This window comes from Salminus brasiliensis, chromosome 6, assembly GCF_030463535.1.
Source record: "Salminus brasiliensis chromosome 6, fSalBra1.hap2, whole genome shotgun sequence".
In the NCBI taxonomy this organism is placed as follows: Eukaryota; Metazoa; Chordata; class Actinopteri; order Characiformes; family Bryconidae; genus Salminus; species Salminus brasiliensis.
In genome coordinates this window covers 8,988,589-9,003,401 of record NC_132883.1, presented here as the reverse complement: position 1 = coordinate 9,003,401, position 14,813 = coordinate 8,988,589, and the positions used below count along the sequence as shown (strand labels likewise).

Here is a 14,813-nt window from a genome sequence, read left to right as displayed (position 1 = left end):
GATAAGCTAAATAAAAATAATGCATATGTAAATGTAAAATAATAACTAAACCACACCAAAACATATAATTGGTCATCCAGAATTAAATTAAACAGCAGGCTGAATGGAGGTGGTTTAAAAATGTCCAGTGGTGAAGCTTTAGATTTTCCTGTAGTGAATTCCAGCTCGCTGGTGCACTGAAGCTAAAAGCTGATTTTCCCAGATCAGCAAAAGCTCTTGCCACCTGCTGGGTGATCCAGTCACAGGAACGATTCTGATAATGAGTTATAATTAACTTCCATTGCATCGCTGATTGCAGTTCTGTTGTTAAAATGCAAATCACTATCTAAAATATTCTTAACATCTAATTCTATTAAACATTTCTCAGTAAAAAAAATAGTAAAGGCTTGAAGAGTTTGTAGGAGCTGAGCAAAACAAAAGGGCAGGGCTTCCTTATTATTACCTGGTGTCAGTCAAGGAAGGGGGGGGGGGTTGTACAGCTTTGTAGTTTTCCACATTTCCAGCCAGTTTCCATAGTGGCTGCAATTATTTACTACAAAATACCCACAGCAATTAACAAGTTGACACATTTTATCCTCGTTAGCAACAGACTTTGTTTACAAGAAGCGCTAGTCTCTGATGAATAAATTTGCATACTGAAATCACTTTCTGGGTTGATTGGAAAAGATCAAGATGAGTCTGAATCTTTCTCTCGGCAAAAACTGACAAGTGACGCGTCTTTCCTGCTTCAGCTTTTCAGCTCCTGCTGCTGCTTTGGCTTCTTCTTTTTTTTTACTGAATTCACTCTGCTGTAGATGCTTTACAATTGTGGATGTGTTGGCCACAGCTCAGATCAGATTAGTCTTTGCCAGCCCCTTAAAAACAGTGTTCCTGTATTCAGTTATTCATCTTAGAACTTATTATTCAGTAACAGCTCTAAATATTCAGTAACTACTAATATGTAACTTATCAGTAGTTGTGAGACTGAGGAACTGAAGTATGGAACTGCATACAGACAACCCTGCAGTTTCAGCAGTTCAGAAGCAGAATAAGCAAGGGTTGAACTGTTAACACCAATTGAAAATGTCTGTTTCTGCTGTTTATTCCAGACTTTTTTTCATTATTAATAATAAATGATTAATCATTTCTATAAAGCATAATTGATCTAAGAAAGTTACAGAAATTCTGGATATTTCTGTCACAAACTACATTTCTGAACAGAACTATACATGCAATTACAGGTCAATACAATTTAGGTCACATATCAGTAATAGCGTCATGTTAATTAAACAAAACAGGATCATTTACTGATCTGAACTAAGCTTTGAATGAGCTTAAAAAGATAAAACCATCAGTGCAACCAACAATAAAGGCAGCCATGTGCATATCTTACATAGCGATAAGAAACAAAGCACACAGCACACAGAAAGCTCTTATTCAGTGCCATAGAGTAACTGAACTGGTAGCAGGTTTAAATGAAAGGGATCCTGGGAAAAGGTTCCTTGAGTGTATCACCAGGAATGCGTTTGGTTTGGTGGGGTTCATTGAATTGGTGAATGATTTCTTGGCATTAATATGATGGCAGGTTTAAGGACCTCTTTTGGAAACTGAAATTTAATTGACTTGATTCTGAAGTGTGTATAACCATAATTTTGACGTACAGACGTTTGTGCCATACTGTATTACATTGATTGTGTTTCCAACTTATGTAGATGTTCCACAGTGTCTCTTTTTGAGGTGTGAACGGCTCCTCAATGAGTTTCTTCTGTTTGTCTGCAGGTGTTTCTTGCTAAAGTCCTCAGCCATATGATTCCCAGCCTCTCTCTGGGCACCATCGATCCAAAATGGGTCACACGGGATCCCAAGCAGGTACAGATCTAGGACTGTGTGTGAAAGGTCATGTATAAATGTAGGGCACCCAAGCGTGCTAGTGTTTGTTTTCCAAGTTGATTCATTCTGGTAGTGTTCTGAAGCAAGGTACTGTCTAAAGTCACATTATGTACATTGGATTATGTCTGATTTATTGGATATTTACATTTCTCAAAGATTTAAGGTCATACTTGTATACCTTTTTCCAAATGCAACTGTGAAACTACGGTCTAACAAAGTAGAAGTCTCAAAAAGTGCAAATATAAATGAAAAGTTTTCAGTGTTTTTATTATACCACTCATATGTGGCATGTGAGGGCTATTCTTCAATTAGCAGTTTACGTTTTTAAAAAAGATTTTTTTGTTTTAATTTGGTCAAGACAATGTTTATGTGTTTTGAAGTAAAGATTTAAGCTTGTATAGAATTTCAATATTTTTATTTATTTGCCAAGTGGCACAGTGTAGAAATCCAAGTCATTTTTATATATTTTTTGTATTCTTTACTTATTCTTTAAGCGTCTCTAATGATCGGTCTTACGGCCAAATTGACTGAAAAGCATCTGTTATTGACGGTCATTAACATCAACAGGTGTCATTACCATCACAACAAGTTTTTTTGTTAATAATAACATGTTATGGTATTGGACTTTTTCCAGAAAAAAATGATCATGGATTTCCTAACACTATGCAACATCTAGTATTGGGTGCATTTGAAATGCACATAAATAACATCAAGGTTTTGTAAGATATTGCGTAACGATATGAACCGTGATTGTGCTTAAAAAATCCCCAGCATGGTCTGAAGTTTGACCAAATTAGTTTTTATTTCCAAAGTTACAACATAAATATGTTACATGAAAGAAATCCTTACAGTAATCAAACACTGTTGCGGGAATGGCAGTATTGTTGGAGACGCAAAGATGTGAATGTAAAAGGAAACATCCTGCATATTTTGGTTATTATAAAAACACATTTATAACCTGATCACCTTTTAATCATTTTATTAGAGCAGTCTGGTTTAGGGATGATTTTATTGATTTTGGTGCATCATTGCCACTTGCATTTCAGTGGAGAGAGCAGCTGTATGTGTGCACTGCATGATGGGTTGCTTTGCGTTGAGAGCAGATTCACTGTATGGTGAAAATGTTCAGCGGAGTTCAACTTAATGCAAATGAGTACGGCCACTGTGTTGCTTCTAGCCAATGAAACGGCCTTCAAACATGGAGGAAAAGCTGAGAACTGTAGTATTTGGATTTACAGAGTTAGATTAGAAAACCATTGATTAAAAAACATCTAAATTTTACAAGAAGGATTACCTACTTCCAGTTCTTTTTCTTCATTTGCATACAGAAACATCACCGACATGCCCACACACGGCAAGCCGAGAGATCCGGCACAGCTTGAAAACAGTTGAAAACAAGTGCTTTGAAAATAAGTGCAAGTGGGCATGTACCGTTAGTGGTGCAGTAAATAATATACTTAATAATAATAATACTTAACACATTTTTTCTGACATAAATTTTTAACATGGGGACATAAAAGTTTCTCTAATTTAGGAATCATCCATGAACATTAATTCAGTTAGATTTTCAGGGTTGCGTATTTCAGCCACTGCTCAGTTTTCTACATTAAAAAGCAGAGTTCCTTATTAGAGGTTGATATTGGGTTCTAGCTCTCAGTGTTCCAGGGATTGTATAGTAGTTTGGGACGTGCATGAAGGAGGCATGTATAAATAGTCAAATCAGCGACTTTACTTTGCTTAATGATAAAAAGATCGTCCATAAAAGAGCATGTTGCATTTGTTCAGCCTCAGCTGGGATCTAATAGCTCATGTCATTTGAAAGGGAAATGACTGGTTTAGCTATTAATCCAGTGACTGTGAGAATCAAATCATCTGGCCTGAACTTTAGGGAAGCTTTTACCACAACAGAAGCCAGCTGCTCTGTGCTCTTTCAGCCACGCACAAACAAAAGAAACTAAAGGTCACAGAGGCATCAAGAACTGACAGCCGAATGCTTCTCTTTGAATTGAAATTTATGACAGATTTTGACTGACGTTAGTGGATAACAATATAGTCGGCAGCACTAGCTTTGTCTATTGCCTTGATACACAGATGCACTTAGTATTACATTACACATTTGCCAAGTCCAAATGTTTGTGGACATCTGCTTATCGACAAACTGAATTGAGTTTAATCTGAATTCAATGGCCTTAACAGAGAGTTTCTGCAGTAACAGCCTCTACTCTTCGGAGAAGGCTTGACCGTGGATTTTGAAGCTTTGCAGTTTGGATTTGATTGCATTTAGCCACAAGACAGGCATTAGTGAGGTCAGGTAGTGATGTTGGATGATTAAGTCTGGATCACAAACACCACTCCAGCTCAGCCAAAAGGTATTGGATGGTGCTCCATCATGCCAGAGGTCTTCTGCGCCACAGACCAATACTTTATACCTTTATAGCTGATGCTTACTATTGGCCTTATATGTGGCTGCTCCAGAGCTTCCCATTGGTCAGGCAGTTATGCCATGGCTGTTTTAGTCCAGTTCCAGTTCTAAAATGATCTGTGTTCTTCTAAATTATTCATGTAACATTTGGTGAACTTTGTATTTTCTCTGTATAACATTCAGTTCCTGTGGAATGTACTCAGTTGTAATACAATAGCTTTGGGTAGGATCGCTTCAGGTACTTTGCATGCTTGGGTTTTCCAAGTGAGACCAGACAAGGACACAGCATTTGGGAATTGTCACACAGTTACCCTGACACTCTGGTACATTTATCTGTGGGCTTGTGAAGGACTCTATTCACTAAGTCTAACAAAGTCAAAGCAAATATAGCTGATCTGGGTAGACATGGGGTGTGGTCATGCTGCCTTTCAACTAAGCTCTCTGCATCAGTCGTGTATTGTTTAGCAGGGTCTGTGTACTGCATGTGCATGTATAAGCCTCTTTTTTTAGCATGAACGACAAATTTTACACAGAGAAACAATACAAATGTGACAAAATATAGAAAAATTTTGCTCATTCCTCTCTTTAGTACATCATTGTGAAAATAGCCTTATTTTAAATGCATTGTTTTTTGTGAGGTCACAACAACCCACACAATCACAGACATTACACATACATAACCTACATAAGCAGTGTTTTAGCCTGCTTTATTTTGGACAGGGAAGACACACCCTCCACCTGTAAGCAACCCCGTCACAACATTCTTTTTCCCAATGGATAAATAGGCTGATGCCTTGCTAATGTGGCCCGAGGGTCACAAGTTCAAATGGCGAGTCCAGTCGCTTTGCCATCAGCGGCCGGAATCTGAGAGAGCATGATTGGCTGTGTTCTCTCTTCTCATTGCTTTTACAGTGATATTGGCTGGCACAGGCGTCTGCTAGCTTTCCAGTGCTTTCCTCTGAGCGTATTGGCTGCCTGGCAGTGCCGCATCTGTGTCAGTTTAAAAAGAGGCTGTGGATGGCTGGGAGGAGGCATATGTTAAGTCCTTATTCCCTACTAGTGTCGGGACAATTGCTAGTGGGTTAATTGGCAGTACCAAATCGTTTATCATTCTAAAGCAGAATGCCTTGCTTATGCCATACAGAGGTAGTGTGTGTGAAACAGGCCTAAAGTACAATACAGGACAGCCTCGGGGGTCCTGTATAGGACATGAACACTTCCAGGCTTTGGAGGAGACAGATTAGGTCCTTACCCTCCTAATGTCAGATGCATTTCTAGCACTAGTAAGAGCTATGCAAGGGTGGGTTAATTGGCAGTACTAAATTGGTAGAAGGGGAAAATTAAACAAATAATAAAAAAGGACACATCACATTTGTTTATTGTTGGTTTAATAACAGGCATTTGTTTGTTAGGCTTCATTGGTTGTCTTAATTTATTGTACTGTATTGTGAGGAACAAACAGGCACAATGCCCATCCTCTCTATGCAGTGCCGTTTCTGGATGCACTACTGAGCTGTTTAGTTAGGCTGATCATGCAAACCTGTTGGCATTCTGAAGTTAGCTCAGAGGTAGTATGTGTGAAACGACCTGTTGGCATTTAGCTTTCCTTACGTCATACAGAGGTACGTGTGAAACCTGTTGGCATCTCATAGCAGAATGCTTTGTGTTCACGAAACAGAATGCCTGTCATTCCAGAGCAGCAGAGCGGCATCCTGCCTTGCTGACACCATACAGAGGTAGTGTGTGTGAAACAGGCCTAAAGTACAGTACAGCACAGCCAGTCAGGACATCAGTATTAAGCGTCCGTCATTTAAAAATTACTAAACTGTTTTTCATACATAAACTCACACTAATGTCATAAGTATGAACCTCAGGGGAGGAAACACAAGTATAGGATATACACATTTCTAGGGACTTAGGACCAGGGATTTGATATAGCCCCCTGTCTACACAGGCATTTGTACAGTAGTCTAGCTAATCTCTTGCTTTGAAGGCTTGTTGTTTCACATCATTCTGAGAATTGGAGCTGAATAGGCTGTGACACTGATGCACTTCCACTCCTGTCCTGCAGGTGGAGGCGTATGAATCAGACGAGCTGAATTATCACGGAGGGATGCGCGTTTCGTTTGGAATGCAGCTCATGACTGCTACTACACGCATCGAGAGAGAGCTGCCCAGCATCACCTGGCCTTTCTACATTCTCCATGGCAACGATGACAAGCTCTGTGACATCGGAGGATCCCACCTCATGTATAATCAAGCTAAGAGCACCGACAAAAAACTAAAGGTGGGTTTAACATCTCACACACAAGTATGTGTAGACACAAAGGTCTGACTCTGCAAACAAACCTATGCTTATATACTTACTTTCCATTTTCCCTTCATCACCTTTAGTTTTTTGGTGGAATGAAGACTTTATTAAGAAGAGCTATTAAAACTACACATACAGTAAAACCATCAAGTGTCACACTGAGTGAATCAAACTATTAGCTACAAAATAAGTGAACAGAGTGAAAAAAGCCAACTACTCTAAACTCTACTGGACAATAATCAAAGACACAGTAGGTGGTGTCCACCTTTTAGCTTAGGGAACTAAATAGAGTCATAAATAGTAATAAACAGCACAAACTAAAACCACAGCACATAATGCATTCTAGCAGTTGGAGCTGGGCGATATGGAAAAATTGTACGATATAAGATATAAGACATTTTTTACAATATACAGTATTTATCGTATTTATATGAGTATATATAAGTAGGCAAAATGCACCAACAGTGTAATTTTTTTCCAAATACTCTCCCATACTGAGTACCGTGATTTTTACTTTTACTTACTAAAATGTGCTGCACTCTATTGAATTTAATAAGACTGATTAAACTCTTTCTAATGAAACGTGCAATAAATCAGTGCTCTTTAAGCACTGACAATATTCACTATACACTCATAAAAGCATATTGTAAAATTGATCACGAGATGATAAAATATTGTCATATTGCCCAGCTGTACTAGCAGTCCCTTCTTCATCTTGGCTCTTCTCTTTTAAGGGTATGCTCCTCCCCCAGATTACTTTAGCCAGGACCCTCATTGGTCAGTGGTCCTTATGTGACTTATGTGTCTAAGTAAGAACACCTGTGGAGGGAGACCCAGAGAGAGAGGGAGAAAAAAAGAGCTTGCACATAACTCATGCTTACACCGTGAAGTGAAAAACACTGATTATCTTAATCTACTGTGTTATCTGTCAAGGACTGGGATATATTAGGCAGCAGGTGAACAGTCAGCTCTTGAAGTTGATGCGTTAAAAGCAGGAAAGGAAAGAGGCATAAGTATCTAAGCCACTTTACCAAGGCAAAACTGCGATGGCTGGAAGACTGGGTCAGAACATCTCCAAAACATCAGGCAGGTCTTGTGGGGTGATCCCGGCATGCATGTGGGATGCAACTTTGAAAACTAGTCCAAACTTTCTGGATGGAATTGTGCAGTTTTTGAGAAAAGAACAGCACAACTGGCTAAAATTAACTTCTTTGTTAAAATATATGCAAGTAAACACTATGGTCAGAGGTCAGCAAAAATGATCATTTACATTTACGGCATTTAGCTGACGCTCTTATCCAGAGCGACTTACAAGACTTGTATTACACAGGTGGGCCAATGTAGTGTTAGGAGTCTTGCCCAGGGACTCTTATTGGTGTAGCGTAGCATACGGTCACCCAGACTGGGAATCTAACCCTGGTCCCCCACATGGTGTAATAGCTCACTGGCAGCTAGTGGTTTTATTTGTTGTGCCACACCAACCACTACAAAGATCATGTCTTTGTAATTATGTCAACGTAATTATCGTGACACTTTTGCACAGTCTAGTACATAAACACTAGTTATTTGCTTAATTTCACATATATAAGGAAAAATAACAGACAATTAATGCTATTTTATATGTTACATATTTTTTCCCCTAACATGTTAAATTCAGCAAATAGGTGCAGCCAAAAAATGTGCTCTAAACTGCGCAGGAAAATGACCATATTTAAGTATGCATCCTGCCAAGGATTTGTTCACTTATTTTCACTCTGAAATTTGAACAGGGGTGTCCTAACTTTTGCACACAACTGAAAATACCAGCCATGGAAAAGGTCACTGGAGTCTAGGCATGCAAGTTATTGAAAGCATCCTCATTCACATACCCTGACTGAAGCAATCACGTCACAGCACACACACCCTGGATGCTATACACCAGTCCTGAACACATTCTAAACATAACTCGGCACACATGAGCACACATGGAGGTAATCTGCAGTCACTCAGTCTGCAAATCTGGCGTTCTCCACAGCATTTCGGATAGTCTGAGTATAACATGTTCCAGGTGCTTCCAGTTCCAGAGCATTCTGACTCTGATCAAAGCGCATACGGGTGTGTTTTTGGGTTTGTGTTTATCTCCAAATGTGCATGATTACTCACTCACTGCGTGTGTGTGTGTTTTAGGTGTATGACGGAGCCTACCATGCCCTGCACCATGATTTGCCTGAGACGGCAGAATCTGTCCTGCAAGAAGTGAGCAACTGGATCGCGGAGCGTCTTCCTGCCCCCTCTGGGCCTTAGCTGTCCGTTTTCCTTCTAACCACACCCCCATGGCCAGGCCCCACCCCTCTGACAATTCAGTCCACTTCTCTCATCTCCTCACAACAACTCTTCCAGCTGAACTTCAACTAAACTTCATTATACTTATTATTATCAATCTAGCAGAGGTAAGGGGTCAGTGCTGTCTGATCCGTGGCACCAGGGTCAAAGCTTTGATGTTTCTGGTTTAGAGAATTGTTCGAGGCTAATGTGTCAAGCTTCTCTGTTTTGTTCACCCCACGCTTCCAGCACCACGGGGTGCAGCTCATGTTATCGTGGCAGCCGGCAGGAGGAACATAATGAGCCCGCCTGCCCCCGGCACCAGGCTGTCCTTTGTATGTTGCCGCGGTAACGGAACACAGCTGCCCTTTGTTCTTTTCTTTGATGTTGCATTCTCGTTAGTCAGAGCTGCTGTGTTGCACTCTGGCGCCCCAGCCGTGCGAGAGTGGTAGTGCAGGCTCTGCTCAATGCAGTTACCAAGGCAACACTATGAAATAACTGGGCCTTTGGCAAAAAGAAAAAAAATTAATTCTAACAGAGGGTGTCATGGTAACAGAGTGGGAGAGGACAGGGAATAGAGAGGAGAATGGCTGCCGAGTGATGTTAACTGGGCGTTCACAGAGATGAGTGAAGTATATATAGAGAGTGAGAGAGAGAGAGAGACCAGCTTGGGCAGCGAAGCCGTGGGGAAACACCCTCGAGCCATCATCAGTCACAGGGATTTAACCCCCCCCAAACACACACATTCACACACTTGTTCACATGGCTTCAGGGGAAGACCCAGTGGGCTGGTCTCATCAGTCACAAAGATTTAATACACACACACTTACATATATATAATTATATATGGAGTACATAAATTCTGGGCTGTTGTTGATATACAGATATATTCAGATGACCAATATGGATCTCATTCATTTCTAAAGACTTATAAATGCAATAATATGAATACAATGCAGACATATTAGTGTAATTGCCTTAAGTCACTTAAGTGTGTCTGCTGATAGGCCTGCTGATGTAATTCCAAAATCACAGCATCTTTTATATATATACACACCTTACTTTTCAATACACTTCATGTCCAAATGTTTGTGGACTACTTTAAATTAAACCCATTGCTGATAGAGATGTACATATACACACACAGAGAGAGCTTGTCTAGTCCCTGTAGCTAAGTATTAGAATACTTAGAACAGGACTCTCTGGAGCAGATAAACATGAACCTATTGACACCATGCCTAATGCCAAGCGTGGGCTAGAAGGGTATAAAGCCCCCAGCATCGAGCTGTGAAGCAGTAGAACTGTGTTCTCTGGAATGATGGTGCTCCATTCAGTACTTTTGGGGATGAGAGGGGATGTGATTGTCTGACATCCTGACCTCTCAAACTGTCAAATTCTTACAGCAATGCTCCGAAATCTAGTAGAAAGCGTTCCCTGGACACTAGAAACCGTTACTCCAACAAAAGCAGGCTAAACTTGTAATGCGCTTGATTTCGGAAGAAACCATGAATGGTGTCCCAGTACCTTTAGTGTGTGTGTAGTGAAAAGTAAGGTGTAAAGGGAAATTCCTTAGAACCATTATGTAAATGACACAAACCAATTTAAGGATTTCTATCTAGAACCTTAGCTTTGTGATCAAAATTATTACTCCAGAATTTGAAGGTTCCTTAGGTAACCACAAGTGTTTCTTCTCCTTTTTAAGTGTATATACTGAATATATAACCCCACTAAATATACAAAACACATCATTGTGAACAGGATGAATCTGTCATGGTGAAATTGGCCATTTTATTGATATAACAATAAGTCACACTGAGCTGGCGGAGCCTCCTATTGGCTCGTCTCGTTGTTCTTGACTCATGACTGTTCTAAAGACTACAGACTGTTCAGTTCCCATATAATGGGGGTTGGGGTGGCCATGACTGTTCTACATTGTGTCAGAACGCTGAATATGAATGCATCCACTAGCAGTTGACGCCTCCCTGTAAAGTCTGGAGATGTTACATCCCTTATGTGCATTTGTTACTGATGTATAACTTAGTGTATCATGCTGTGTTACTCCAGAGTCTTCAACCTCACAGCAATAGCTCTTGACCTTGGTGATAACCTAAGTGTGAGATGGCAGTCCAGCAGGAGGTTAATGGCATTCGTAGCTTGGTGAAAATGGACTGTTGTGAGGCCAGTCTAACTTTTACACCTTACAAAATTGTATTCTTGTAGGCACAAGGCATTTTTGTTACTGAGGTTTGCTTCTAATCCTCTTAGAGGCCTTTTATTGGTGATATGAGGGACACTTTTTACAACTAAATATTTAAAATAGATTTTAAATAATGACTCATTATTTCTGCAAATGTTTTTATGAAGCCTGCTGGCCTAGCATCTCTTCAGGATACTGGTTTTCTGAGATATGTGGGCACAATTACAAAGTCTTGTTTTAACTTTTTTGAAGAATATTTGCACAAGAATGTAAATACTCTTGTAGACTACATCAAGAATCAAGAATGTTACTATTTTCAGAAGTATACCTGTTCACATCGCAGTCAAAACAGCCTTTTTGTTCAGGAGAAAACTTCAAAATGAAAATCATCCCAGGAAAAAAATATATTGTAAAAATGTGTGTAAACACAATACTATTTTTGATGATCTGGGGCCGGATTCACAAAAGCTTCCAGAGGAAAACACTACAAAGAGTCTTAAGTTCATAAGAATAGGCTTCTATCCAATCCCCATTCATGTGAACTCCCCCTATCGTTAGCAATGCCCCCAACACTAGGACAGTGAAGACTAGCACACATGTCCCCCGACACAGCCCCGCCTCTTTTCGAACTGCCGCTGATGCAGCATCGCTAGGTAGCCAGTTTGCTCGGAGCAAAGCGCAGATCCCCAGCTCCGATACAACAGCTAACAGATGCCAGTGCTGACCAACATCACTCTAAGAGGGATGTGGGAAGGAAGTGCCATCAGCCCACCCCTAAAAGGCTGATTGTGCTCTCTCTGACTCCGGCTGCTGATGGCAAGCATAGGACTCATGCTACAAACGGCCAGCATTTTGAGAACTGTGAAAAAAAAAAGATGTCACAAGGTGTAAACCTTAAAGTAGCCTTGTTAAAGTAGACTCTAATAACAGTCAATTATTTCAACTTTAATCAATTTAGAGGCTTAACTTCTGGGGTATTTGTTCTGTTTTTAAGAAAAGTGTGAGGCTACTTTTTTTTTGTTCTTAGAATTCTTAAGAAGAGAATTGACTGAATTAACAAAAGCATATCTAAGATGAATTCTCTCTTAAGACGTTTTGTGAATCTGGCCCCATGGGCCTCATTTCTAAAAGCCACTGTAGCATTAAGGGTGAATGCAGTTGATGTTCAGCTTTTAAGCATTACTATACTTTGGGTGCTTTGGAGAACAGTGCACAAATGCTGTGTTCGCTGACAGTTTGCAGTTGCGTCATTTAACATAACATCACACTTTTATATATTTTCTAGTTTCAGAGGCACAATTACCTGCCTGTCTCATTTCCTTCAGCTGAGAAAGCACCCATAGGAACATAAAGTAATTTGCTATATGTCAATATATTTCAAAAGGTGAATAGGATATATTTGAATATATTGTCAATATATGGCATTTCTGTATTTGCAGATGTACCTTGTGTATACCTTTTTAATAATAGTTCAAAATCTATGGTGTTCCCATTTAAAAATCACTGTAAGTGTTAGGGTGTACACATTCTTACCCTCTCAGCTATCTTAGCGTGATCTTTGTGCTGTGATGCTTTTAACAAACTGGGCCTTGTTTTATTCGAGCATGCCCAGCTGATTCTGGCCACATTTTTTTCCCTATAAATGATAGACACTGGTGCTGACCTCATGTATATACAGATTGTACCTAACTCCACGTGAGGCACTCCACCACTGTTCAGTGCTCCAGCGTTCTTCCCTGTGCAGGTTTTACTTGCACCTTCATCTGGTCTCAGGGAGCAAGTCTTTCAGTGCAAATAAGTTCACCCTGTTAAACAGTTCTACGCAGTAAGCTCTTCAGCATGGGCAGATTTGACGTACAAAAGAGACTCTAATCAGATATATTTTACTTAAAGGCATTTTTCTATAGGATAGGGCACATGTTCCCAATCCTGGTCCTGGAGAACCTACTTTAACTCAGGAAGGGCTTGTTAAAGGGTTGACGAGCTGGATCAGGTGTGTTGGGAGCAAGGAACAACACCAAAATGTGCAGAGCAGGGGGTTTCTCCAGGCCCATGGTTGGCTACCACTGGGTGAGGGGGATGCGTTTTTGTGCAGAAATTAAAAACAGTTATAAACACTGTAAGCGATGATTCTCTATGACTTTTGACTGTTTCTGTAATCATTCAAGAAGCTTCGTAACATGATCTAATAATGTAGTAAGAGAGACGCTCTTAAAAATAAAGGCTTCTTTGGATTCATTTAGTTTGAATGGTCTCCTAAGAAGGAGATGGTTTTAAGAAACCTCCACATAAAGTAAAGACGCCATACCAGTTGATGCTTTTCCCTAGAAGCATACATCCAATCCAGGAACCTTTATTTTTGAGAGCATCATCCCATTAAATGAATAAACACTGTACACTGCTATGTAAGATTCCATTACTCTCTGTGACAGAATCATTCTTGCATACATTTTTTCAATCTCCTATGACGTGTTTCATGTTGAATGCAGACTGCTTTCCTCCTCAGCTGGCCAGGCCACTTGCCATCTGATGCAGTATCTGCAGTCTTTGCATACTGGTTCGATATATCGGGAATGAAGTTACTTCTATAAGCTCAGACGTCACCACACCAAAACCCATCAGCAGCCTGGCTAACCACCACCTAATGACCTGCTGCCAGAAGCTCATGATTGGTCGTTTGAAAACCACTCATACAGCACTGTAGGCTGTTCTGCTGCATAGTTCAAAGCCTGAGTCTATGAGGCCAGATGCAGAAATGTTTGACTGACTACTGTTTGTATATGCATGTAAAATAAAAAATTCCTACTAATATTCTGTAATATAATGATAAGAAACTCTGTTGTGATTGAACTGTTTGATTTTGACTTCCTATGGCCAGTTGATCAATAAATTAAGACTGTTACAAGATCACAGTGTGTTGATCATTGTTCCTGTGGCATTCTGCCCGTTTGTCACACTTTCTGCATGTCTGAATGGGATATTAAACCCATTTACAGTGGTTTGATGTGAACTATAGGGGAGCCTGGTGAGGTTTAATGCCTCTAGAATCATCACAGAAAGTTCCTAAAGCAGCATTATGTAGCGATTTTAATGTTAAATAACAGCTTTGAAATCACTTTGATTCTCCACTAACTGTAAGTAATAGGGAAAATCTCCCATTGCCACTCTGGGGCAGGTGCTACGCTGAAATCTGTGGCCGCCATATTTCCGCAGAAAACGAGGCCATAGAGGGAGCTGTTCTGCAATATCTGTTTGACCGCATACGTCATCACACATGTGTGCACCAGAGTTACATTCGTAACAAAAAATATATATAAAACTGCTGGAAATGTTTCTTGACGCTATTCTCATTGAAGGGAACACGACAAGCTACTGTGCATTCTAGTAACTACCGAAGACTGCATAAAGCATGTGAACAGATATGGAGAGACAGCGCCCTCTATAATCACAAAATTGGGCAGTCACAAATGTCGGTGTGGCACCTGAAAGCTTCCACTGCACAATGGATCTTTGGTGGAGCGGCACAAGATCTTTTGCGAGAACCGCGTAATGCTGCATAACCCGAGTCGTACTTATTACTATAAGTCCTGTATAATAAACTGTACCGTGTCAGCAGACTTGATTCCTTCACGATCACTGATCAACAAATGCACGTGTACATCTGCTCAAAGTGTGATTAATGGTTACCACAGTGGTGTGAAAATGACACTCTG

The 14,813-nt window shown here is 40.2% G+C and overlaps 1 protein-coding gene across 1 annotated transcript in view; it reads left to right on the top strand.

Annotated features, from left to right (window-relative positions):
- mgll (monoglyceride lipase) overlaps positions 1-14,007 on the top strand; it is a 42,460-nt gene extending 28,453 nt beyond the window's left edge. Inside the window, 3 exon segments of the mRNA XM_072681551.1 lie at positions 1,759-1,848; positions 6,363-6,578; positions 8,769-14,007. Coding sequence (XP_072537652.1) covers positions 1,759-1,848; positions 6,363-6,578; positions 8,769-8,885 — 423 coding nt within the window. The 3' untranslated portion in view covers positions 8,886-14,007.
- Positions 14,008-14,813: the final 806 nt, after the last annotated feature.